We start from the raw sequence: 25,000 nt of genomic DNA on the forward strand, positions 1-25,000 counted from the left end.
AGTCGTCGACGTTTGTGTGTTTTAGTTTCATATCAGCTGATAAAAGTTGAAACTCTGCAGCAAGCGCCAAATTTACACACACACACACATGTATATATATATATATGTGTGTGTGTGTGTGTGTGTGTATGTATATATATATATATATATAATATATATATATATATATATATTAAACATATCTGACTTTCTCTCTGCAGACGCTGTACAGCTCCATCAAGAACGAGAAGCTTCAGTGGACGATGTGAGTTAACGCCAGCATGTCTGCACATTTCTCTCTCTGTGTGTCATTTGTACTGTGTGTGTGTGTCTGCTGCCCCGACACCCTTATTTAAGCCTATGTTGCCATGGTAACCATTCCCTGCTTCTTTCCCGGCTGTAATTACAGGTCAGCGTCCCGACGCCCATGCTCGACTGTGGACACACGCACACACACACATTAAGACTCTGTCCTCCTTCCTGTTCAGCCTTTTATAAATACATGTGCACACATCACATGACGTTAATACGATACGCAGGAAAACATGTTGAGATTGAAACCATCATTATAAAATACATCATATGAGAAAATGTGCTGGTGAGATGTGTTGATAAGTGAGATGAAATGTGAGATACTGAGATGATGCGTTCAGTGATGATTAGATAATGATGTAAGTGATGACAGGATAATAGAATCGGATGATAACATGAAATAATGAAAGATGAAAAAGTAGAAAATCCTGCGGTAAACAAACGCAACCGCCGCCAATAACGGAGGGAAGATCATCAATAAAAATGAATTTCGGTCGTTCCTGACGTAAACGTCCGTCCTCTGGAAGACTTTTTAATCTGCTGAACAACCAGCAACACCTCCAGTGTGCCGCTTCGCTCGTCATCCGGCTGTGATGTGAACTGCGACTGCAGACGTTACGTAAACACTCGGCGGCGGCGGCGTGATGAAGCTTCCTGCTGATCTGATTTGTTCTGCTCGGTGTGACGTACTAACGAGTACTAACGAGTACTAACAAGTACTAACGAGAACTAACGAGTACTAACGAGTACTAACGAGAACTAACGAGAACTAACGAGTACTAACGAGAACTAACGAGTACTAACGAGTACTAACGAGAACTAACGAGTACTAACGAGTACTAACGAGTACTAACGAGAACTAACGAGTACTAACGAGTAAATCTTCTTCATACTTTAGAGAAAATGTTTAATTTCATGTTCTTGATTCTTGAGTCTGAAGACGGAGTTCACGTCACCTGAATGTGAAATATTTCAGGAAAAAGCTGAGACGACACAGTTACAGTATGATGTTATATGATGAAGCTTTATTTGACATGAGGTCACAGGACGAGATGATGAAATAAGTAGATGAGCTACAGATACAAGATACTGTGAGAAAATGAGATATTAGCTCTAATGAGATAAAAGTGTTGAGATGATGATAAAATGATGAAATGAGGTGATTTAATAAGGAAGTCATGAGATGATGAGTTGAAATAATCAGAAATGAGATATTTCAGGTAATAAACAAGATGACAAACTGACATAATGAACGGTGACAGAGTTTATTAAATTAGAGGAGATAATAATGCTGAGGAGGTGATTCAGGATAAAAGATGATGTAAAATGAGGAAATGATGTGATGTTGAGACCAGATCTGATGACGAGATAAATACGATGAGATATGAGAATATCTTCAGGACATTTCTTGAATTTCATTATGTTGACATGAAGAAAGTTAGATGAGAAAATGATGAAGACGATGAGATTCAGAGATGAGATGTGATGATGAAGATGTCGCAGGTCAGTCGTGAGATGAGACGCGTCCACTGATTCCTTTTGTCTTCTTTCCTTTAAAAGCGATGAAGAAGAGCTGAGGAAGTCGATGTCAGAGCTGGCGGACGTTCGGACAGACTCCGCCTCCCACACAATGAAGCGGCTGGGGAGTGGAGGTAACCCGCTGGTGGGCGTCGCCCAGCAGGCCGACGGCGAGCTCTACAAGAACGGCTTCCTGGTCCGCAAAGTCCACGCCGACCCCGACGGAAAGAGAAGTATGACGATGATCCGACGATGAAGACGCTGTGATGTAGTTCTGCTGTTTTCAACTGACTCTACTGATTAGAAACAAAGTAGAAACTAACAGTTTGTTCATAACTGATGAATCATTTTGGCTCATTTAACATCAGGAAGTAATTGTCTGACCTGCAAATGTTCAGTTTAGTGTTCAGACACATTTTAACATTTGAGAAGCTTAAACAAGAGATTGCTCGTGATTTTTTACATAAAAATTACTCAATTAGTTTTCTATCAGTCGACTCATGGATGCAGCTGTGGGACAGATACAGTATATATATAGATAGATATATATATAGATAGATAGATAGATATATAGATAGATATAAAGGATACAAGAAAAAGAAACAAAGAAATAAAAACCTTGTTTGTTTTTAGAGGTCAGCTCAGTCCTGCGTTAAGATTCTGATTTATGAACATAATGACAAATAAATTCAATAAAACTGAGAGAAAGAATTCAGTTTAACTGTGATTAAACCAACACGTCTTCATGATTAAACGACCACGCAGGTCGATTGTACCATGTGACCCCGGAGCGTTTCTAATACGGCGCTTTCCAAAACCGTTAAATATCACACAGTAAACAAACAAACAATAACGATGTTTTATGTTGTGACAGCACTGAGGTTAAAATGATCACTTGAAACTTAGTTAGTACTTCCTTGAAGTTACACAACCTTCATCGTCATGGCAACAGCGAACAAAACCATAACTGCAAAAGTGTCCCGACTCGCGGTTGAAAACAGGAAGTGAACAGCAGGAGATAGATAGTGCCATCGAACTATCGAACTATCCGTCCAACCAACCCGTCTCCTAATAATAAGGAAGTGCTCTTACACTGACGCCATCTGAGCTGCGTCTCTTCCCCGGGTCACAACCACTCCGGCCGCTAGATGGCGTCTGCCACTCAAACGCAACCACACGTTGTTTTTGCTGGTTAAATTTTCCATCTCTACTGTTTTTTGTTGTGACGATGGGCCGGATTAAACAGGATTACACCCCTAAAAACTGCAATTCTATCTGCTCCGCACTATACAGAACATGTTGTAACACATATCTGGAACTAGAAAAGAATAATGGTATACAATTGATAATAAATACTACACAATATATAAAAGAAGAACTTAAGGAAGAAAAAAAGAAAGCTATATTAGATACACAGTTACATTCAGTTTATACACAGTTACATACAGTTTATATACAGTTACATTCAGTTTATACACAGTTACATTCAGTTTATATACAGTTACATACAGTTTATATACAGTTACATACAGTTTATACACAGTTACATTCAGTTTATATACAGTTACATTCAGTTTATACAGTTACATACAGTTTATATACAGTTACATACAGTTTATATACAGTTACATTCAGTTTATACACAGTTACATTCAGTTTATATACAGTTACATACAGTTTATATACAGTTACATACAGTTTATACACAGTTACATTCAGTTTATACACAGTTACATACAGTTTATATACAGTTACATTCAGTTTATACACAGTTACATACAGTTTATATACAGTTACATTCAGTTTATACACAGTTACATACAGTTTATATACAGTTACATTCAGTTTATACACAGTTACATTCAGTATATACACAGTTACATTCAGTTTATACACAGAGTTACAGTTTATACACAGTTACATACAGTTTATATACAGTTACATTCAGTTTATACACAGTTACATTCAGTTTATACACAGTTACATTCAGTTTATACACAGTTACATACAGTTTATATACAGTTACATTCAGTTTATACACAGTTACATACAGTTTATATACAGTTACATTCAGTTTATACACAGTTACATTCAGTTTATACAGTTACATACAGTTTATATACAGTTACATTCAGTTTATACACAGTTACATTCAGTTTATACACAGTTACATTCAGTTTATACAGTTACATACAGTTTATACACAGTTACATACAGTTTATACAGTTACATACAGTTTATATACAGTTACATTCAGTTTATACAGTTACATACAGTTTATATAGTTACATTCAGTATATACACAGTTACATTCAGTCTATACACAGAGTTGCAGTTTATATACAGTTACATACAGTTTATATAGTTACATTCAGTTTATACACAGAGTTACAGTTTATATACAGTTACATTCAGTTTATACAGTTACATACAGTTTATATAGTTACATTCAGTATATACACAGTTACATTCAGTTTATACACAGAGTTACAGTTTATATACAGTTACATACAGTTTATATACAGTTACATACAGTTCATACACAGTTACATACAGTTTATACAGTTACATACAGTTTATATACAGTTACATTTAGTTTATACAGTTACATACAGTTTATATACAGTTACATTCAGTTTATACAGTTACATTCAGTTTATACACAGTTACATTCAGTTCATACAGTTACATACAGTTTATACAGTTACATTCAGTTTATACACAGTTACATACAGTTTATACAGTTACATACAGTTTATATACAGTTACATTTAGTTTATACAGTTACATTCAGTTTATATACAGTTACATTCAGTTTATACACAGTTACATTCAGTATATATACAGTTACATTCAGTTGATACACAGTTACATACAGTTTATACAGTTACATTCAGTTTATACACAGTTACATACAGTTTATACAGTTACATACAGTTTATATACAGTTACATTTAGTTTATACAGTTACATTCAGTTTATACACAGTTACATACAGTTTATATACAGTTACATTCAGTTTATACACAGTTACATTCAGTATATATACAGTTACATTCAGTTGATACACAGAGTTACATACAGTTTATATACAGTTACATTCAGTTTATACACAGTTACATTCAGTTTATATACAGTTACATTCAGTTTATACACAGTTACATACAGTTTATATACAGTTACATTCAGTTTATACACAGTTACATTCAGTACATATACAGTTACATTCAGTTTATACACAGTTACATACAGTTTATATACAGTTACATTCAGTTTATACACAGTTACATTCAGTATATATACAGTTACATTCAGTTGATACACAGAGTTACATACAGTTTATATACAGTTACATTCAGTTTATACACAGTTACATACAGTTTATATACAGTTACATTCAGTTTATACACAGTTACATACAGTTTATATACAGTTACACACAGTTTATATAGTTACATTCAGTATATACACAGTTACATACAGTTTATATACAGTTACATTCAGTTTATACACAGAGTTACAGTTTATATACAGTTACATACAGTTTATATACAGTTACATACAGTTTATATAGTTACATTCAGTATATACACAGTTACATACAGTTTATATACAGTTACATTCAGTTTATACACAGTTACAGTTTATATACAGTTACATACAGTTTATATACAGTTACATACAGTTTATATAGTTACATTCAGTATATACACAGTTACATACAGTTTATATACAGTTACATACAGTTTATATACAGTTACATACAGTTTATATACAGTTACATTCAGTTTATACACAGAGTTACAGTTTATATACAGTTACATACAGTTTATATACAGTTACACACAGTTTATATAGTTACATTCAGTATATACACAGTTACATACAGTTTATATACAGTTACATTCAGTTTATACACAGAGTTACAGTTTATATACAGTTACATACAGTTTATATACAGTTACATACAGTTTATATAGTTACATTCAGTATATACACAGTTACATACAGTTTATATACAGTTACATTCAGTTTATACACAGAGTTACAGTTTATATACAGTTACATACAGTTTATATAGTTACATTCAGTATATACACAGTTACATACAGTGTATATACAGTTACATACAGTTTATATACAGTTACATACAGTTTATATACAGTTACATTCAGTTTATACACAGAGTTACAGTTTATATACAGTTACATACAGTTTATATACAGTTACATACAGTTTATATACAGTTACATTCAGTTTATACACAGAGTTACAGTTTATACAGTTACATTCAGTTTATACACAGTTACATTCAGTTTATACACAGTTACATACAGTTTATATACAGTTACATTCAGTTTATACACAGAGTTACATACAGTTTATATAGTTACATTCAGTATATACACAGTTACACACAGTTTATACAGTTACATACAGTTTATATACAGTTACATTCAGTTTATACACAGAGTTACAGTTTATATACAGTTACATGCAGTTTATATACAGTTACATTCAGTTTATACACAGTTACATTCAGTTTATACACAGTTCCATACAGTATATATACACAGTTACATACAATTGTATACAGTTTATACCCATACACAGATATATTAATAATATGTGCAGTTAAAGTGCAAAAACAATACATTTTATCAAAGTAAAGTGAATTGATGATAGGAGAGATCAATAATTCTCTATTTGTCTGTGATGTGATGTATAATTTCCCATGATGCCTTGTTCCTTGCAGCGCCACGGGGTAAGAGGGGATGGAAGTCTTTCTACGCCATGCTGAAGGGGCTGGTGCTCTACCTGCAGAAGGTAAACATCTGAATTACATTTCCCATCAGCCCTGCTGCCAGTTTCTCCTCGCTGATCATCTCATTTGAACTCTGATCAGGTTTATATGAAAACACACACAGAAACGTTATTGATCAGTTTGTTTGAAGCAGCAGCTCGTTCTCCTCTCTGTATGTATCCTCTCACATTTAGCTCATCAGTGGTGGTGATGAGTGTTTTTATTGATTGATTGATTGAATTCAGTGTGTTTCTGCCACCATAACAAACATGTTTGCTGTTTCTCTTTATAATCAAGTATTTTTAATGTTTACGGTTCCTTTTTCATGTTAAAACAAGATTTTTTTTCATGTGATTTAATGACATTTTCTCATTTCTATTATTCAGTTTTTACATTTAGAAGGAAACTTTTGTTATTATATCAAGAAACATTCTTTTTGAATAAAATCAACTTTAGAACAAGGAAGCTTTCTGTCTACAAACAACATCGTTATAAAGACAAAAAATCATTTTAACAAGATTCTTTTCATATTATAACAGGATATTTTTCATGTTTATCACATATTTCCTCATTATTACAACATATTAAATTATTCTGTTTTTAAAAATAAACTTTAAACAACATTTCACTTTTTCTCTTTGTATGAAGAAACAGACGGAACAAACCTGCTGCACTTTGTTTTTATTTAAATATCTTCCAACAACTTTTAAAGATCAGCTGCCGTCTGTGTTTGCAGCTCTCTGATTGGATGTTTCCTCCCGCAGCTCTCTGATTGGATGTTTCCTCCCGCAGTGTCCACTGGGAGTCGTAGTTAATGTTGTGTATATCCGAGCATGTTTACAGCAGCTTTAAACACGATTGGATGCTGATGTTATGCTGCATTGTGATTGGCTGATAGGATGAGTATCGTGCGGAGCGCGAGCTGACGGAGGAGGACGTGAAGAACGCCGTGTCCATCCATCACTCGCTCGCCATGAGAGCCGCCGACTACAGCAAGAGACCCAATGTGTTCTACCTGAGAACCGCTGACTGGAGGGTGTTCCTGTTCCAGGCGCCGTAAGAACCTGATATCTGTTTATCAATCTATCTGTTTTGACTGATTGATTGATTGATGACTGGAGGGTCCACACAGTCATTTAAAAGTCTGTGTGAAGCTTCTATTCAGCTTCAGCAGTCTGAGTTAGTCATATCAAGTGGATATCTGACACATTTACAGTCTTTTTAGCATCAAATTCCCTCTTTGTGTTTCCTCGGACAGTGTTTCCCTGTTGAGCTGCAGGTGGAAGTATAGTAACAAAAAGAGGAACTTTGGCACTAAAAAGACTGTAACGTTGAAAGATATCTACTTGATTTGACTCATTTGGACGCTGAAGCTTCATATTAGCTTCAGATAAACTTTGAAATACATTTTGTCCTCCATCACTTCCATTGTAAGGTCATTATGAAGGATCTTCTACTGGTCAGTATGAACAGGAGGAATGATTACAGACAGATAAACAGCTTTAATGTTCATTTGAAGACTGACTGTTGGTTTAAGACAGACTGTAAAATTGTGAACTCATCCTTTAAAGCCACAGCTGTTTGAGCTCATTTAGAAACCGTACAGTTCCTGAACTCTACAAATCTGAGTCACTATTCTTCAGAAACAGCTTTAAATGATCTGTAAAAGATAATTAATGTCAGCATGGGTGCCGGCTATCAGCTGACTCCAGTATGGATCAGTCTGGTTTAGTCTGTGTTTAGTTTTGGACTCGTCCTCCTGCCGTTTCACAGAGTTTCTGTCCGTTCGTCTCGCTGCAGGAACGCAGAGCAGATGCAGTCGTGGATCACACGCATCAACGTTGTAGCGGCCATGTTTTCCGCTCCACCTTTCCCGGCGGCGATCGGCTCCCAGAAGAGATTCAGTCGACCTCTGCTGCCGGGATCCAACACCAAACTGTCCCAGGTACCGTTCATCTCGTCCATCTCGTCGTCTGATCAGGGTTAGTGTCCGCGGCGGTTTCCTCTCAGGTTCAGTGTTGTCGTCTGTCTCCGCAGGACGAGCAGGTCAAATCCCACGAGAGCCGCTTCAGAGCCGTTTCCTCCGAGCTGGCCGACCTCACGGCCTCGACCCCGGACCGAAAGGTGAAAGGTCGCGAGCTGGAGGAGCAGAAACTCCGACAGGAGTACCTGGAGTTCGAGGTGAGGAGGTTCATTCTGTGCTTTACATTAGTGTTTAGAGCTGCAGCAGGTTGTTATTAGCAACTGTTTTGCTAATCGATTAATCGTTTTCTCTGATTGCAGCTCGTTAAATGTGAATATTTTCTGTTTCTTTGGTTTCTGTGACAGAAAACTGAAGACGTCAGCTTGAGAAACATTTTATGGACCAAACAACTAATCGATTGATAGAAAATAATATATTAATCAATGAACTAATCATTATTTGCAGCTCTATTAGTATTTATCTTTGACTTCTCTGTTTTTATTCTCTCGTTAATTCGATTCTATTTTGCAGGTTTTAAGTTTCCATCAATGAAACTCAGAACTTCCTGCAGATGTTTCATATTAATTATTCCTGGTTTTATGTGATTTAAAGACAGAAGCTGATAAATCAACGTGAATTTGATGTTGACACAATATTTACAGTTTCCTGCCTTTTATTAATATCATTAATATTAATATGATCATTAATGTTCCCCTCTCTGTGCTCATCTGATGCTTATTATTGTAAATACCAGTTTACCAGTTTACCAGTTTACCAGTTACTGGTCACATCATGTGATTGGTGAATAAAAACAGTTTGTTACCGTCAGTAAAACAAAATAAGAATAAAATGAGATTATATTTTAAACTTAATATTTTATGTTTTTATTAAGTTTGTTTGTGCAGCTTTACATAATAAAAGTCTTCCAGCAGGTCCTTTCTTCAGGCTTTTATTGTGAAAAATCCTTGACAGTGGAAAGTAGAAGCAACTGTACAATATTTAATTAAATAATTAATTAAAATGCTATTAATTAAATTACCCTCGTTGTTTTTTACAGTGTAATAAAGTTTTATTTATATTTTATCTTGTGTAATCGTTATTATGATTAACTCTCTAATGGATGAATGTTAATTAATAATTAATAATAAAAACGTCCAGAAGTCTCCTTCCTCCTCGTCTTCATCACCGTCCGTCTGCTGTCAAACAGCCGGTGAATAAATGATGTCATACAGGAAACGTGACTTAACGTCCGTGAAGCTTCCTGCTGGAGACCAAACATGGCGGCAGACGTTTCTCTGGGCGGCGTTCAGTACGTGTCTGAATAACTGACACGGAGCTGCGTTCAAAACGCCTCCAGCAGCAGGAAGTGATGTCACGTTTCCATGGCGTCGCTCTGCTCATCACTGCTTTACTGCTGATGTTCACTAAACAGTCGTGGACATTCAGATGGAAACCAGTCTAATGACAAAGATCAGATTCCAGTATAAATGTTGAATCGTAGCGGAGACGCGTCATCAGCTCGTCGTCTCACAAACTTCCTGTTTCACCTCCGTCGTTTAGGTTTGTGTTTGTCGACATATTAAAGAGAATAAGTGTGTTTTTAATCCTAAACTTTATTGAAAAACGGAACTTATGAAACGTCTCTGCGACCGGCGTGTTCTGCTTCCTGTCAGGTCTTATTCTGATTGGTTGGTTTGTCGTCGTGGTCGCGGTCACATGGTGAGATCTGAGACGCCGTTTCAGGTCGATGAGCAAAGATTAAACAATGAAAACACGTCGAGAACCAGCAGGAACGACACACGAGATCAGATAATAACAGGATCAATGAACTATGTCACATCTTTAATTAATTGATCACTTGCCAATTATTAAATTAATCTATTTTGATAAACAATTCATCATTTTGAGTCCAAATTCTGTGATTCAGCTTCTTAATGTGAATATTTTCTGGTTTCTTGAGTCTTTGACGGTAAAATCAATGAAAATAACAGAACGCCGTTTATTAAACTGAAGTTTAGTTCAGTGAGCAGGTCGATATTTTATCAGCTGTGACATCACTAACCTCGTCTTTGTCCTCTGGTGCAGAAAACCCGCTACGGTACGTACGCCATGCTGCTGCGAGCCAAGCTGTCGAGCGGCGACGAGGACCTGACGGCCTTCGAGTCGCGGCTGTTTGACGACGGCGGCCTGCAGAGGGCGCACTCCAGCCCCACGCTGCCGCTGGACGCCGCCGCCAACAAGGAGAAGACACGCGGGACCAAGACGTCGAAAAGCTTAAAGGTCTCCTCCTCGACCTCCAAGAGCGACGGCGGCAGAGACGGAAGCAAGAAGAAGAACGGCGGCGGGAACAAGCGGCCCGAGACGCAGAAACAGAGCAGCAGGCAGGACGAGGCGCCGCAAGGACAGAAACAAAGCGTGTAGCCGGAGACGGACATGAAGCATCATGGGTAGCGACCCGACATCCTCCTTTAAACCTTTTCTGTTAAAGCTCAGCCAGGCTCTGATTGGCTGAGAGCCGAGCCGAGACGACGGCGAGGAAACGAAGGAGGACGAGCGAACAGACGAGCGGAGCACAAATATTCAGGAAACACTAACCGCTGGCTGTCACTTCCTGTTTCATCTTTCATTTCAGGGACTTTCTGAAAGCGACGTTAAGTTAATATGATGCAGATCAATAAGCAGTAATCGATCAGCAGCAGCGATCGATCCCTCTTTGAACACTTTGAAGGTACTTTTATTTCCTCACACTGACCTCCTGCATCGCCGCCGCTCTGCTGCTCCTAGCAACCGACAGGGGAGCTGGTTGCCATGCCGACCACCTATGACGGAAAGAGCGCGTGGGACTGTTGCCGTGGTGACTGTGCAAAGGGGGGGGGGGGTGTCAGGTTGGAGTCAGGACTCCCCCGGCTAACAAACAAACAAATGGAGGCTGGTGATGCGTCACCGAGGGCAACGAGAACAGAATACCTCCTCCTCACTGTGTGTGTGTGTGTGTGTGTGTGTGTGTGTGTGTGTGTGTGTGTGTGTGAGACTACACAGTAATACTGCATTAGTACTCGGTGTGTGTACTCTGCAGTCTAACTACATGCTGGATGGAGGAAACACGCCGCCTGTACGGAAGCTCGTTGGTGACTAAGAACTACTGACTGAGCTGCGTCTCACAGTCACTGACTGTTCTACTCACTCAACTTTAAAAACTAAAATATTAAAACAGAGAGAAAATGTGCAAAAAAGACCAAATTTAACAGAAGTAACAGGACGACTCATTGCTGTCAGAGGCGTGAGATACGCACTGTGTTAAACGTGTCATGAGCCTCGAACACGTTACGCAGAAATAAACGTTAAAACATCTGTATAATAAACATCAATCTGAACAAAAAAGACAAATGAGGAAAAACATGAAAGGTTTACGTGAGTTAATTCATTTGAACCTTTGTGCTGAAACGGCAGCAAACTGACAAACGTTTCTAGAATTTAAGTCATCGAAATATCGAAACCTGGAAATATTTATTCTCATGTTTAATGATTAAATAATGTCAGACATGTGACAGCTTCAATCAGTTTTCTGCTCACTCAGTACTTTTGTCATTAATGAACTTCCATACAATTACTCCTTGCTGGAAACTGGTGAAACTGGTGAGAGGACACTATGCTGGAAACTGGTGAAACTGGTGAGAAGAGGAAAGTTTGAATCCGTCCACTTTCTCTTCAGCTTGTGATCGAAGCGAGTCGGAGGATTCGAACGGATCGGTTCGTCCAGTCGGAGACTCGTCTGACGTTAACGAGACCAAACAGTCGTCAGATCGACGCTTCTCACAAAGAAACTAACGTTCGCTTTTTGAAGACGACTGAAAAGTCTTCAGATCATCTTCACTGTCAGACTTTTTTTTTGAGGATTTGTGGGTAATGAAGTCTCTCGCTGCCACTTGGAGTCACCAGTTGAGCTTTAAAGGATCAGTCTATTTCCTGGTTAACAAATGTTCAGTCCGTCTTTCTCTCAGCGTCTGTCGGCTCAGTTTCATGTTTAAAACTCTACAGCGAGCGAGCACAGACCCACATAATCCAGTTATTGATGGTGAACATCAATGTGAACAGAAGGAGCTGCGTGTTGATTCATTTACAGATGTAAAGACATGAAACGGTCACCAGGTGGCAGCAGAGACGCTGTTTGCTGTTTCTCCTCTGGGATGTTCTTCAGCGGAGTTTAAAGACATTAATGTGTGATTAGTAAAGAAACGATTGCAGACACTGAGGTTCGTGTTGGACTCTGTGTGAGCAGAGCGATCGCCTCCACTCTGCTGACCAGTAAAGACACTAAAACACCACAGAGGACTTTATAAACACGTGAACGCTGACGTCAGCGGTACTGATGGAGTCATACGTCGTCATACGGAGGACCAGAGAGGACAAGAATCAAGACGTTTTACATTATTTATGTCAAAACATCAGCACACATCAGGCTTCATGCAAGAAGCTCGTACGAACAGTTTCGTCCTTCAGATGCACGTTCGAGTGATTTAAGAACATTCGTTGCGTTCGTTAGTTTTCTCGTACGTTGAATTTTTCTCTGAGGTACGAACAGAGTTCACGTTCGGAGCTGTAACACGAGTTTGACTCATAAAGTCCCGCTTCAGTCAGGACGGAGGCTGAAACGCAGAGAAGACGATGCGTCGACACATTTACAGCTCAGCGAGGACATGATGTGTCTGTAACACAACAACAACAACAACAACAACAACAACAACACTGTTTCTGTATCTACGTCTGTTATCAGCTGATGTAGCTGTTATGGGAATATTTAAGACCCTTTTACAAGATTCTTGTTTTAAACAAATGAAAACATTTAAGACTGCAGACGCTAACGTTAGCTAAAGTAGCCCGCTAGCTGCGACACTCAGTCGGCTAAAAGTCAGACGTTGCTTTTGTTTACTTCTGTTACGTTTAATTGTTTGAAAGTTATCAGTAACCTGATGATGTGCGGTGCGAGTATGGAAAGATTGACCGGTTAGCAACCGTAACTAAGGGGGCGGGGCTTACGGAACAAGTATTATATCTTTAGACGGTTTTTTGGGACCAACGTGTGCGTCATGTGATCCAGTCGACCGACGCGCCAGAAAAACAGCAGTTTGATCACTTTTGTTGCTCTGAACGGTGAATCCTGAGCTGAGCGCTCTGAATCCTCCCGTCACTGACTCCAGATCTCACCGAGTTTACAGGGATTCAAGTCACACGTTTGTCGGGTTGAAAATGACAAAGATCTGTTGAACATGTGTGTTTTGGAGTCACTGAACGATGTGATACCATCAGTACCTTCTTCCATCAAACAGCTCTGCGGGTTTTCTGACAGGAAATCAGTCCGTCCTTTTCTTCCTCCAGCGGCGGACGAACAGCTGACTGTCAGCTGACTGTCAGCTGACTGACGGAGCCGTTCAGGTTCGTCCTGCTGCTCGGCGGCGGTTTGACCCCGACAGGGTCCTATTTACTCTTCACATATCCAGTTAACACTTATTGTGTATTTCGGGTGTATTTCCTGCACTGTGCAATGTAAAGCAGCATAGGATGAGTTTGTCTACACGTCATGGCCGCTTTCAGCTCTGTGTCTGTGTCCAAATGTAAATAAATGTACGTTATTGAGAAGCCATACTGTAGTTGGGCTGGACGCCTAGCTAGCGCTCGCTGTGTTTTTAGGGCACTTTGTTTCCATATTTTAGGGTGAAAGCAGACGTTAAACCAGTTTATTTATTCTGTTCTGACAACAACAAAGACTGAATTTAGTTTCTGTGAAAGTTTTGCTGTTTTCGGCTTCGCTGCGGCGCGAGCGCTCGCCGCCGCCGCCAGCTGGCCGATCCATCGCTGTACATACTGTCGACTTCCTGTCAGGTTTTTGGTCGTAGTGAAACAGTTTGAAGGCAGTTAGAAGCAAAAATAAAGACATTTTGAAAACATCTGGAAGGTCTCAGAGTCATTTTTATTCAGAAACCTCGACAGTAGAGCATTTCTGTTTCTGTTAAATGCTGATTAAATGTTTTTTTTTACAGAGTAAAGACACAAATACACAGTATCAGTAAAAACAAACCGGATCCATCCTGACGTCTCGACGAGAGAAAACAGAAAGTTTAACGACATCAAGTCGATTAATTACTGACAATAACGGACCGTTAATCCTCGTCAGTAAACACCACAGCGATGTTGTTTCCTACTGACGAAAACTACATTTAAATAAAATACTAAATAAAACTTTAATTTCTTGTTTTATGAGAAAACAGATAAAAGATTATGGAAGTTCGTTTCCGCCGGAAAAAAAAACATGAAAAGTTGGAAGAATAAAAACAAAATACTCGTTAAAATGATTTTAATTTAACAGATGAAACAGCTTGTCATTTATTTAACCTTATTAAGTTTAAAATGTCGACATTTAACAACATTTAACAACATTTAACATCTGACGTATAAGTTTTACTCAAAGTTTGATGTCGAAATGAGTTTTTTATCTTTTTCATAAAAACAGTAATTTTGTTTCTCGTGTTTCTTTGAACTAAAGATCAATAAAAGTTCTGATAGTTTGATATTTTTAATATAACTTTGTTCGTTGTTCATCTCGTATAATAATTTTAACGTTTGTCATAATGTTCATTCAGATTCATTCTGACTTTACAAGTTTAAATGTGTGACGTGTCGATGTTTAATAATCCTGATTAAACACATCAAACACATTATCTCATCATGTTGACGTCAGTTTTTACTTTAAGTCGTAACTTTGATTCATAGTTTTATGTTTTTTAAGTGTCACTGATGTCAAAGGTTTTATGATTTAAAACATCAAACTTCAGTAAAAAGTTTCTCATGTTTGGTTTCAATTTATCAAAAGTTTTGATTTTGATGTAAAAACTGTCAGAATAACTTAACGAGTTCTTTTTATCTGGTTGTTAAAAACACTTCATTTTATTTTATTGGCAAAGATTTAAACTGAAAGAGACACCAGACAGATCACGCGTGTAACATGTGTGTAACGTGTAACATGTGAGTGTAACATGTGAGCGTCTGTACACCTGCGCTGATGATGTCACTGTTCGGACTGACAGGTGAGTCGTGCTGCGTTCGAGACCGGATAGAAAATTGAAACTTCCGCTTCGTAAACAAACACAAACACAGGACTCGCTGCTGATGTTTCATCAGATGATTGTAAAGCTGCGCTCATATCGAAAGAAAAGTTCAAGGACGATTCCAGGACTTTTAAGGTATTTTGTGAAATTCAAGGACTCCAAAACGTCTGCAAGGCGTCACATAAACCGACAGAAAGAACCCGAATAAACTCTAATAGAGAAACAAACATACAGGAAAAATATAAATTAACTAAACTGAAAACAAAGTTGGAAATTAAAAATGAATAAAAATGACATAAAATAAAAAAACTAAATACTGTTTTTATATCTATGATACAACCTCACGCTGAAATCAGTCATTTTAAACATGTTTGTATTTCCGTTAAAAACATTTTATTCATTTTTTTAAACTTTAAATTTATTTGTTTCGTCTCATTTTAAAATCTGTTGATGAAAACCAAACGACCCGACTTCCTGTCGGGGATTTAGGACGTCGGCGTGCGTCTGGAACGCAGCGTTTCCGTCTGCAGGTGAAAAAACATCAGAGTCCGACTCTGCTGCTCATAAAACGTCCCGCAGACTAAAGTCCAGTTCTGGTTCCAGGATCAGGTGACAACGCTCCTCCAGCTGATCTGATGTATTTCCTGCTCGTCACTGATTGGCCGCTGTCGGCTCCTCCTCTTCCATCGGCTGACTGCCGAAGCCGCTGTCGACCGTGGCGTCTGATTGGACAGAAGAAACATCAGTGATGTGAGACTGGCTGCAGTTAAGATCACCAGTTAAACCACTGGAGGGCAGCAGAGAGAACCCCCCCCCCCCAGTAACCTTCATACAGTCAATATAAATATATTTATTTATAAACACACACTGTGTGTATCTCTATATGTGCGTATCTCTATATGTGCGTATCTCTATATGTGCGTATCTCTATATGTGCGTATCTCTATATGTGCGTGTCTCTATATGTGCGTGTCTCTATATGTGTGTATCTCTATATGTGTGTATCTCTATATGTGTGTATCTCTATATGTGTGTATCTCTATATGTGCGTATCTCTATATGTGCGTATCTCTATATGTGTGTATCTGTGTGTGTGTGTATCTCTATATGTGTGTATCTCTATATGTGTGTATCTCTATATGTGTGTATCTCTATATGTGTGTATCTCTATATGTGCGTATCTCTATATGTGTGTATCTCTATATGTGTGTATCTGTGTGTGTGTGTATCTCTATATGTGTGTATCTCTATATGTGTGTATCTCTATATGTGCGTATCTCTATATGTGTGTATCTCTATATGTGTGTATCTGTGTGTGTGTGTATCTCTATATGTGTGTATCTCTATATGTGTGTATCTCTATATGTGTGTATCTCTATATGTGCGTATCTCTATATGTGCGTATCTCTATATGTGCGTATCTCTATATGTGTGTGTCTCTATATGTGTGTGTCTCTATATGTGTGTATCTGTGTGTGTATCTCTATATGTGTGTATCTCTATATGTGTGTATCTGTGTGTGTGTGTATCTCTATATGTGTGTATCTCTATATGTGTGTATCTCTATATGTGTGTATCTGTGTGTGTGTGTATCTCTATATGTGTGTATCTCTATATGTGCGTATCTCTATATGTGTGTATCTCTATATGTGTGTATCTGTGTGTGTGTGTATCTCTATATGTGTGTATCTCTATATGTGTGTATCTGTGTGTGTGTGTATCTCTATATGTGTGTATCTCTATATGTGTGTATCTGTGTGTGTGTGTATCTCTATATGTGTGTATCTCTATATGTGCGTATCTCTATATGTGTGTATCTCTATATGTGTGTATCTCTATATGTGTGTATCTGTGTGTGTGTGTATCTCTATATGTGCGTATCTCTATATGTGTGTATCTGTGTGTGTGTGTATCTCTATATGTGTGTATCTCTATATGTGCGTATCTCTATATGTGTGTATCTCTATATGTGTGTATCTGTGTGTGTGTGTATCTCTATATGTGTGTATCTCTATATGTGCGTATCTCTATATGTGCGTATCTCTATATGTGCGTATCTCTATATGTGTGTGTCTCTATATGTGTGTATCTCTATATGTGTGTATCTCTATATGTGCGTATCTCTATATGTGCGTATCTCTATATGTGTGTATCTCTATATGTGTGTGTCTCTATATGTGCGTATCTCTATATGTGTGTATCTCTATATGTGTGTATCTCTATATGTGTGTATCTCTATATGTGTGTATCTCTATATGTGCGTATCTCTATATGTGCGTATCTCTATATGTGTGTGTCTCTATATGTGCGTATCTCTATATGTGTGTATCTCTATATGTGTGTATCTGTGTGTGTGTGTATCTCTATATGTGTGTATCTCTATATGTGTGTATCTCTATATGTGTGTATCTCTATATGTGCGTATCTCTATATGTGCGTATCTCTATATGTGCGTGTCTCTATATGTGCGTGTCTCTATATGTGCGTGTCTCTATATGTGTGTGTCTCTATATGTGTGTATCTCTATATGTGTGTATCTCTATATGTGTGTATCTCTATATGTGCGTATCTCTATATGTGCGTATCTCTATATGTGTGTATCTCTATATGTGCGTATCTCTATATGTGCGTATCTCTATATGTGTGTGTCTCTATATGTGTGTGTCTCTATATGTGTGTATCTCTATATGTGCGTATCTCTATATGTGCGTATCTCTATATGTGCGTATCTCTATATGTGTGTATCTCTATATGTGTGTATCTCTATATGTGTGTATCTCTATATGTGTGTGAGACGTACCTGTGTTGTGTTTGTCGTCTTGTAGCTCGGTGTTTCTCAGCAGTCGGACTCCTTCTTTCAGACCGAGAGACTGAAGAGCTTCAACCAGACCTTCAACCGGACCTCCACCCAGCTGGACACACACATACAGATCAGTTTGTGACTAAACTTCAGCCAACATCAGTCTTTAAGGAGGTTCCCAGTGTTCCCAGTGTGTTAAACCAGCAGTCAGGTGTCTGTAATCATTCCTCCTGTTCATACTGGATATTTAAAAGTCTGTGTGAAGCTTCTATTCAGCTTCAGCAGTCTGAGTTAGTCATATCAAGTGGATATCTGACACATTTACAGTCTTTTTAGCATCAAATTCCCTCTTTGTGTTTCCTCGGACAGTGTTTCCCTGTTGAGCTGCAGGTGGAAGTATAGTAACAAAAAGAGGAACAGTATGAAGTATGAACAGGAGGAATGATTACAGACAGATAAACACTGACTGATGGTTTAAGACTCACTTAAAAAAACTGTGAACTCGTCCTTTAAAGCCTGATCGCAGTGACATTAATCTAAATGTCTTCACGATATTAAATAAACATTTGGTTTGATGACATAGTGACACTAACAGTGATAGTTGGTGAGCTAACCGCTAACTCCAGCTAGCTCTACTGCAGCTTCTCTCGGCTGTTCTGTTTACTTCCTCCTGACATTTTGTTCATTCAGTGAGAAGTTACTGAGTGAAATGTAGATGATATATATATATATATATATATATATATATATATGTTGACTGGTTACCTTGTAGTGCTGCAGCAGGTGGTGGCAGGGTGTGGGACTGTCCTGGTACAGGTGAGTCAGCGTCATCATGCCCAGCTTCTCTGCCAGTTTCCTCCAGGGAACTTCTCCGACACTCAGCACCTCCACCAGCCGGGACAGAGTGTCCTCGTCCAGCCCCGAAGCCTCGGCCTCTGCACACACGTTCAGTCACGGGTCAGAGAAGAAGAAGAAGAAAACAACTGTTCTGGAAATATCTGTGTGGTTATTTATCCTTAACTTTCAGTGTCTTGATTTATTTCCTGTTAGTTTGAGTTTAAAGTTTATTTGTGTAACGAGCTTCAGTCTGTCCGGAGGGTCAATGTGTGTCATGAACAGACGAACCTTCGCTGCTGCTGGCTTTGATCTTCTTACTGACGTGACGACTCGACTTCGGACTCTGTCTGGAGTTTAACAAGTTCTTCACCTGAGGAGACAAACAGACAACATCAGCAGCTTCTTCAGGATATCAGGAAGAAAAAACAAAACTACATGTGAACCGAAGCTTCAGGGAGGATCTGTCTTCTATCTGAGGTCCACTCAGAGAGACCACAACACGTCTGCTTCAGGTTCATCTTTACACGCTGCTGCTCAGGGTTAGCGTTAGCGTTAGCGTTAGCCACAGTTTTATTCAAACAGACAAAATAAACATTTCGATCCCGGTCAGATCTTCTTCAGGAGTAATATTTATCCAGCCGATTAAATATTAGCAACACTCCACTAGAATCATCACCTTTCTGACAACAAAGACTGAAAATGTATAAACTTCATAAAAACAGAATTGATGGCAGAGCTGCTGTATTATATATATTTGTATTGATTGCACAGGTGTTCCTAATAAAATAAAGTGCTCACTGAGTGTATATACACACACACATATATATATGTATATATATGTGTGTGTGTATGTATATATATATATATATATAATATGCTGGCAGGTGCAGTTAATCATTGGTAAACATCTCAAATCAATCAACAATTATTTAAAATTCAAAGATGATTTATCAAAATATCAAAACTAGTTTTAAGTGAGAAAAGACCTTAAATAATAATTATTGTGTTAACACATAAACATACTGTATGTGTGTATATATATATATATATATATGTGTCTGTCTGTGTGTCTTGTTGACCAACCACACTGCTTTTTGTTCAGGTTTTCATAATTAAAGCTCTTTAAATTAAATATCGTCTTTGTCTTCATTTGATGAAGATCCGACTCGGATTAAAACGTCTTTCTGAAAACAAATCGTAGCTTCGGAGTCTGAGCAGACGTCATCGTTAGCAGCTGCGTATGATTGATCCTCCAGACCACAGCTGATCAGAGAGTAGCTTGAGAACCAGCTCCCACACACATCAAACATAACGAAAAACAGATATTCACTTGGAGAAACGTCCCCTTAAACAAATTCCTCTTTAATATGTATAATAAACAAACAACATAAAGCCTGCAGCTGTTAGGATATCGTGAGGCTTGAATAGCACTGAGATCGACCCAAAGCAGGTAACTTGGTTGAAAGGATCAATCAGAACTCAGACGGGTCTGAACAGACCAGAGTTCCCGTCTGAGTCTCTGCAGACGTCAGAGAGACCAGGATGTGCAGTTTCTCTCTCTTCTCTTAAACCCCAGAAAAAAGGCGTCGCCACACCCTGATTGGCCGAGAGGGGACAGGTGATCAACAGGTGATCTGCAACCCTCCAACCAACCCAGAGGGAAACGACATCACTGCTACAAACTCATCCTCTGATGATGTTTGGATCAATCGACTCGTTCGGTCTATAAAACATTAAACGGTGACGTCAGTGAGTCTGCAGCGTGATCTCTCTGTACCTTCTGGCATTTAGCGAGGTCCAGGGGGGTGTGTCCACTAGCAGGTCTCTTGCGAGGGTTGATCGGCTGCGAGGCGGCCTCTCTGATTGGTTCATCTTCATCCTGTTCATCGTCTGAAGACGAGCTGAAGAAGAGCGGCTCGTCGTTCTCCAGGTTCTTATCAGCACCTGAAAATCCAGTCAGTCTGCTGTTTACTCATGTTGTCTTTACGTTTCACTAAATCCAACGTTAAAGTATTTATATATATTATATCGCGTCTGACCTGCAGCGATCAGCATGGAGCAGAGAGTCGGCGAGCCCAGACTGGCCGCCAGGTGCAGCGCCGTGTTTCCTCCGAACGTACACGCGTTAACGTCCGCCTTCAACTGGGAACAAACAAGCAGAGAGTGAGCCTGTGATGTCACTGTGATGTCACTGGTGTGTAGGTGTACAGGTGTGTGTGTGTGTGTCGTACCTCTGTGATCAGAGTACAGGCCACCTTGAACAGGTTCTCTCTGACGGCCAGGTGGAGGGCAGTGTTCCCACTCTTCTGCTCAGGTGCGTTGATTTTGGCTCCGCCCTCCACCAGCAGGCGGAGGCAGCGCTCGCCGTCCCTCCTCACCGCCAGGTGGAGCGGGTGGAGACCTGAGGTATAACCACAGGTAATGTTTTAGCCATAAATATTTCTGACAGTTGGTGCTCACAGGTCACAGGTCTGTCCTCTCACCGTGGTAGTCTGCGCTGTTGACCAGGTGGGCGTGGCGTTCTCCCAGGTGAGCCAGTAGGGGGCGGAGTGTAGCGTTGTCTCCGGCCAGTGCCGCCAGGTGGAGAGGGCTTCGGCCATCTTTGTCCAGCAGGCTGGGATCAGCCCCCGCCCTCAGCAACGCCTCCATCACCTTTACCTGCCGGGTGATCACCGCCAGGTGGAGAGGAGTCTGCAGCGACGACAGGAGATGAAGCAGTTAACAGGTGATGCTGTACAGGTAAGTTACCTGGAACTTGAAAGGTTGTTTGCTGGGATTTAGATATGTGTGTCAAACTATTAGCTGTGTGAGGATACTGCAGCAGGTGGAGGTATCTACCTGTCACAGGTGGTTCACTGTGGTGTGAGTTACTTTGATTAATTACAGTAGAGACGGGTAAGTAAAACTGTTAGAGGTCATAAGCTGTGTGGAAGGAGTTAGCTACCTGACTCGGGTAGTTAAATAAGAGTTAGCTACCTGACTCATGTAGTTAAATAAGAGTTAGCTACCTGACTCGGGTAGTTAAATAAGAGTTAGCTACCTGACTCGGGTAGTTAAATAAGAGTTAGCTACCTGACTCGGGTAGTTAAATAAGAGTTAGCTACCTGACTCATGTAGTTAAATAAGAGTTAGCTACCTGACTCATGTAGTTAAATAAGAGTTAGCTACCTGACTCATGTAGTTAAATAAGAGTTAGCTACCTGACTCATGTAGTTAAATAAGAGTTAGCTACCTGACTCAGGTAGTTAAATAAGAGTTAGCTACCTGACTCAGGTAGTTAAATAAGAGTTAGCTACCTGACTCGGGTAGTTAAATAAGAGTTAGCTACCTGACTCATGTAGTTAAATAAGAGTTAGCTACCTGACTCGGGTAGTTAAATAAGAGTTAGCTACCTGACTCATGTAGTTAAATAAGAGTTAGCTACCTGACTCGGGTAGTTAAATAAGAGTTAGCTACCTGACTCAGGTAGTTAAATAAGAGTTAGCTACCTGACTCAGGTAGTTAAATAAGAGTTAGCTACCTGACTCATGTAGTTAAATAAGAGTTAGCTACCTGACTCAGGTAGTTAAATAAGAGTTAGCTACCTGACTCATGTAGTTAAATAAGAGTTAGCTACCTGACTCAGGTAGTTAAATAAGAGTTAGCTACCTGACTCATGTAGTTAAATAAGAGTTAGCTACCTGACTCATGTAGTTAAATAAGAGTTAGCTACCTGACTCAGGTAGTTAAATAAGAGTTAGCTACCTGACTCATGTAGTTAAATAAGAGTTAGCTACCTGACTCAGGTAGTTAAATAAGAGTTAGCTACCTGACTCGGGTAGTTAAATAAGAGTTAGCTACCTGACTCATGTAGTTAAATAAGAGTTAGCTACCTGTCGGAGGTGGTTGGTTGCGTTGAGGATGTCTTGCTGCTGGCTGCTGAGCAGAGTGTGGATCAGTTGCTGGATCACACCTGTCTGCTGATGGATGACAGCCAGGTGCAAAGGACTGTGGGAAAACAAAAGCCACAACGTCAAACTACCAAAAAAATCTTTGAATGAACATAGTGCCCACACAGAGAGTCAAACAGGTTTATCTGTTGATGAACTGATCTCTCTGGTTGTGGTTGTGGTGCCGTCTCAGCCAGCTTCTCTGGAAAACAGTGAGATCTAGCTGAAAGACTCACGTGTCTCCGTTGCCGTCCTGGATGCCACAGAGGTGTCTCTGGATTGCCAGAAGAACCCGGGCATCCCCGGTGCTGCAGTACTGCAGCAGGGCGGCGGCGGTCTGTCTGGCACTCTGAGAGGCTCGGCTGTGGAGGGCAGCAGCTGGAAACACAACACAAAGACAGAGTTTGTAAAAGACAGTAGATGAAATATTATCAAGCATATACAGAAACAGAACCACATGATCAGCACATAGTAACAGAACCACATGATCAGCACATAGTAACAGAACCACATGATCAGCACATAGTAACAGAACCACATGATCAGCACATAGTAACAGAACCACATCATCTGCATATAGTAACAGAACCACATGATCAGCACATAGTAACAGAACCACATCATCTGCATATATCAGCATATGCTGTACCTTACCTATCTGAAACAGCTGCTGTTGTAGTGGTGAACCACCACTGTGTCCTCCCGTCTGTCCTCCCGTCTGTCCTCCCGTCTGTCCTCCCGTCTGTCCTCCCGTCTGTCCTTCCGTCTGTCCTGTCTGTTGCTGAGTCTGAGGGGTGGCACCTGACATCTGGGCCCCTCCTCCTCCACCGAAGCCGGTGAAGCCTCCTGTGAAGAAGCCTCCTCCTGTTCCTCCTGCTGCTCCGTTCATCTGCTGATTAAACTGGAATCCTGCAGAGAAACACGGGAAACCTTCAGTGAGCAGTCTGAGTGGAAGGAACCTAAACTCAACGTTTATTTATCAAAATACATTTCTGTCATTGTTTGCCTTCAGTGATGTGCTTCATGTAACATGTAGCATTGTTGGCTAATATATGATTCCCAACAGACAAAGGTTGATTTTAGATAAAGCATGTCTCTGAACAGCAAAAGTATGAACTTCCAAACAACTAAAGAATGATTATTGACATGCAAAGCATGACTCCAAACAGGCAGGCTGTGATTCCAAGCAGCTAAAGCAGGATATAAATCATTGAAACATGTTCCTGAACAGCCAAAGCATCATCCCAAGTAGCTAAAACATACTGAAGCATGACACCAAACTGCTTCAAACACACAAAGCACGATTTCAAAGAGCAGAAAACAGGAAGGTTATTGTTAAAAATTCCTTCATCTATGAGATCCTTACCTCCTCCTCCTCCTCCAAACCCCCCAGCTCCTCCGCCTCTTCCTCCTCCTCCTCCTCCTCCTCTCCAGGGTTCATAGTGAGGCAGTGGCTTCTGCTTCTTCCTCATCACCTCCTCTTTGTCTGAAAGCGAAGACAGACGGAGATAAAGGAGGAGAAACTGAGATCGGAAATTTAAAGCTTATAAAAGTAGAAGTGGGAAGAAAGACTGAAAACATGTTTTCTTTTGGTTTTCATGGTTCTGCTGCTTAATGAACATCTGAGCGAGTAGGTGAGGACTGAAAGTTGCTGCATGCCAACGTTTCCACTGAGGGAAACCCCAAAAACTGTGACCTTCAAGCCCAAAAACAACCCCGTTCCCAGGGCTTCACAGGAGCTCTGTGAGTCTGTGT

At 39.6% G+C, this 25,000-nt stretch overlaps 2 protein-coding genes across 2 annotated transcripts in view; one reads left to right on the forward strand and one right to left on the reverse strand.

Moving 5' to 3' along the window:
* Nucleotides 1–15,971, forward strand: part of LOC121893601 (PH and SEC7 domain-containing protein 1-like) — a 17,469-nt gene extending 1,498 nt beyond the window's left edge. The window contains exons 2-8 of the mRNA XM_042405605.1: nucleotides 201–244; nucleotides 1,852–2,042; nucleotides 6,566–6,636; nucleotides 7,512–7,669; nucleotides 8,414–8,558; nucleotides 8,651–8,794; nucleotides 10,662–15,971. Coding sequence (XP_042261539.1) covers nucleotides 201–244; nucleotides 1,852–2,042; nucleotides 6,566–6,636; nucleotides 7,512–7,669; nucleotides 8,414–8,558; nucleotides 8,651–8,794; nucleotides 10,662–10,997 — 1,089 coding nt within the window. The 3' untranslated portion in view covers nucleotides 10,998–15,971. The remainder of the gene's footprint in view (nucleotides 1–200; nucleotides 245–1,851; nucleotides 2,043–6,565; nucleotides 6,637–7,511; nucleotides 7,670–8,413; nucleotides 8,559–8,650; nucleotides 8,795–10,661) is intronic.
* Nucleotides 14,526–25,000, reverse strand: part of nfkb2 (nuclear factor of kappa light polypeptide gene enhancer in B-cells 2 (p49/p100)) — a 33,792-nt gene continuing 23,317 nt past the window's right edge. Inside the window, exons 13-24 of the mRNA XM_042405604.1 lie at nucleotides 24,612–24,731; nucleotides 23,900–24,154; nucleotides 23,482–23,623; nucleotides 23,189–23,303; nucleotides 21,800–22,007; nucleotides 21,548–21,717; nucleotides 21,356–21,458; nucleotides 21,094–21,260; nucleotides 19,605–19,686; nucleotides 19,245–19,414; nucleotides 18,480–18,591; nucleotides 14,526–16,401 (exon numbers count right to left, since the gene is read on the reverse strand). Of these exons, the coding sequence (XP_042261538.1) occupies nucleotides 16,331–16,401; nucleotides 18,480–18,591; nucleotides 19,245–19,414; nucleotides 19,605–19,686; nucleotides 21,094–21,260; nucleotides 21,356–21,458; nucleotides 21,548–21,717; nucleotides 21,800–22,007; nucleotides 23,189–23,303; nucleotides 23,482–23,623; nucleotides 23,900–24,154; nucleotides 24,612–24,731 (1,715 nt within the window). The 3' untranslated portion in view covers nucleotides 14,526–16,330. The remainder of the gene's footprint in view (nucleotides 16,402–18,479; nucleotides 18,592–19,244; nucleotides 19,415–19,604; nucleotides 19,687–21,093; nucleotides 21,261–21,355; nucleotides 21,459–21,547; nucleotides 21,718–21,799; nucleotides 22,008–23,188; nucleotides 23,304–23,481; nucleotides 23,624–23,899; nucleotides 24,155–24,611; nucleotides 24,732–25,000) is intronic.

Source organism: Thunnus maccoyii, unplaced genomic scaffold, assembly GCF_910596095.1.
Source record: "Thunnus maccoyii unplaced genomic scaffold, fThuMac1.1, whole genome shotgun sequence".
Classification (NCBI taxonomy): Eukaryota; Metazoa; Chordata; class Actinopteri; order Scombriformes; family Scombridae; genus Thunnus; species Thunnus maccoyii.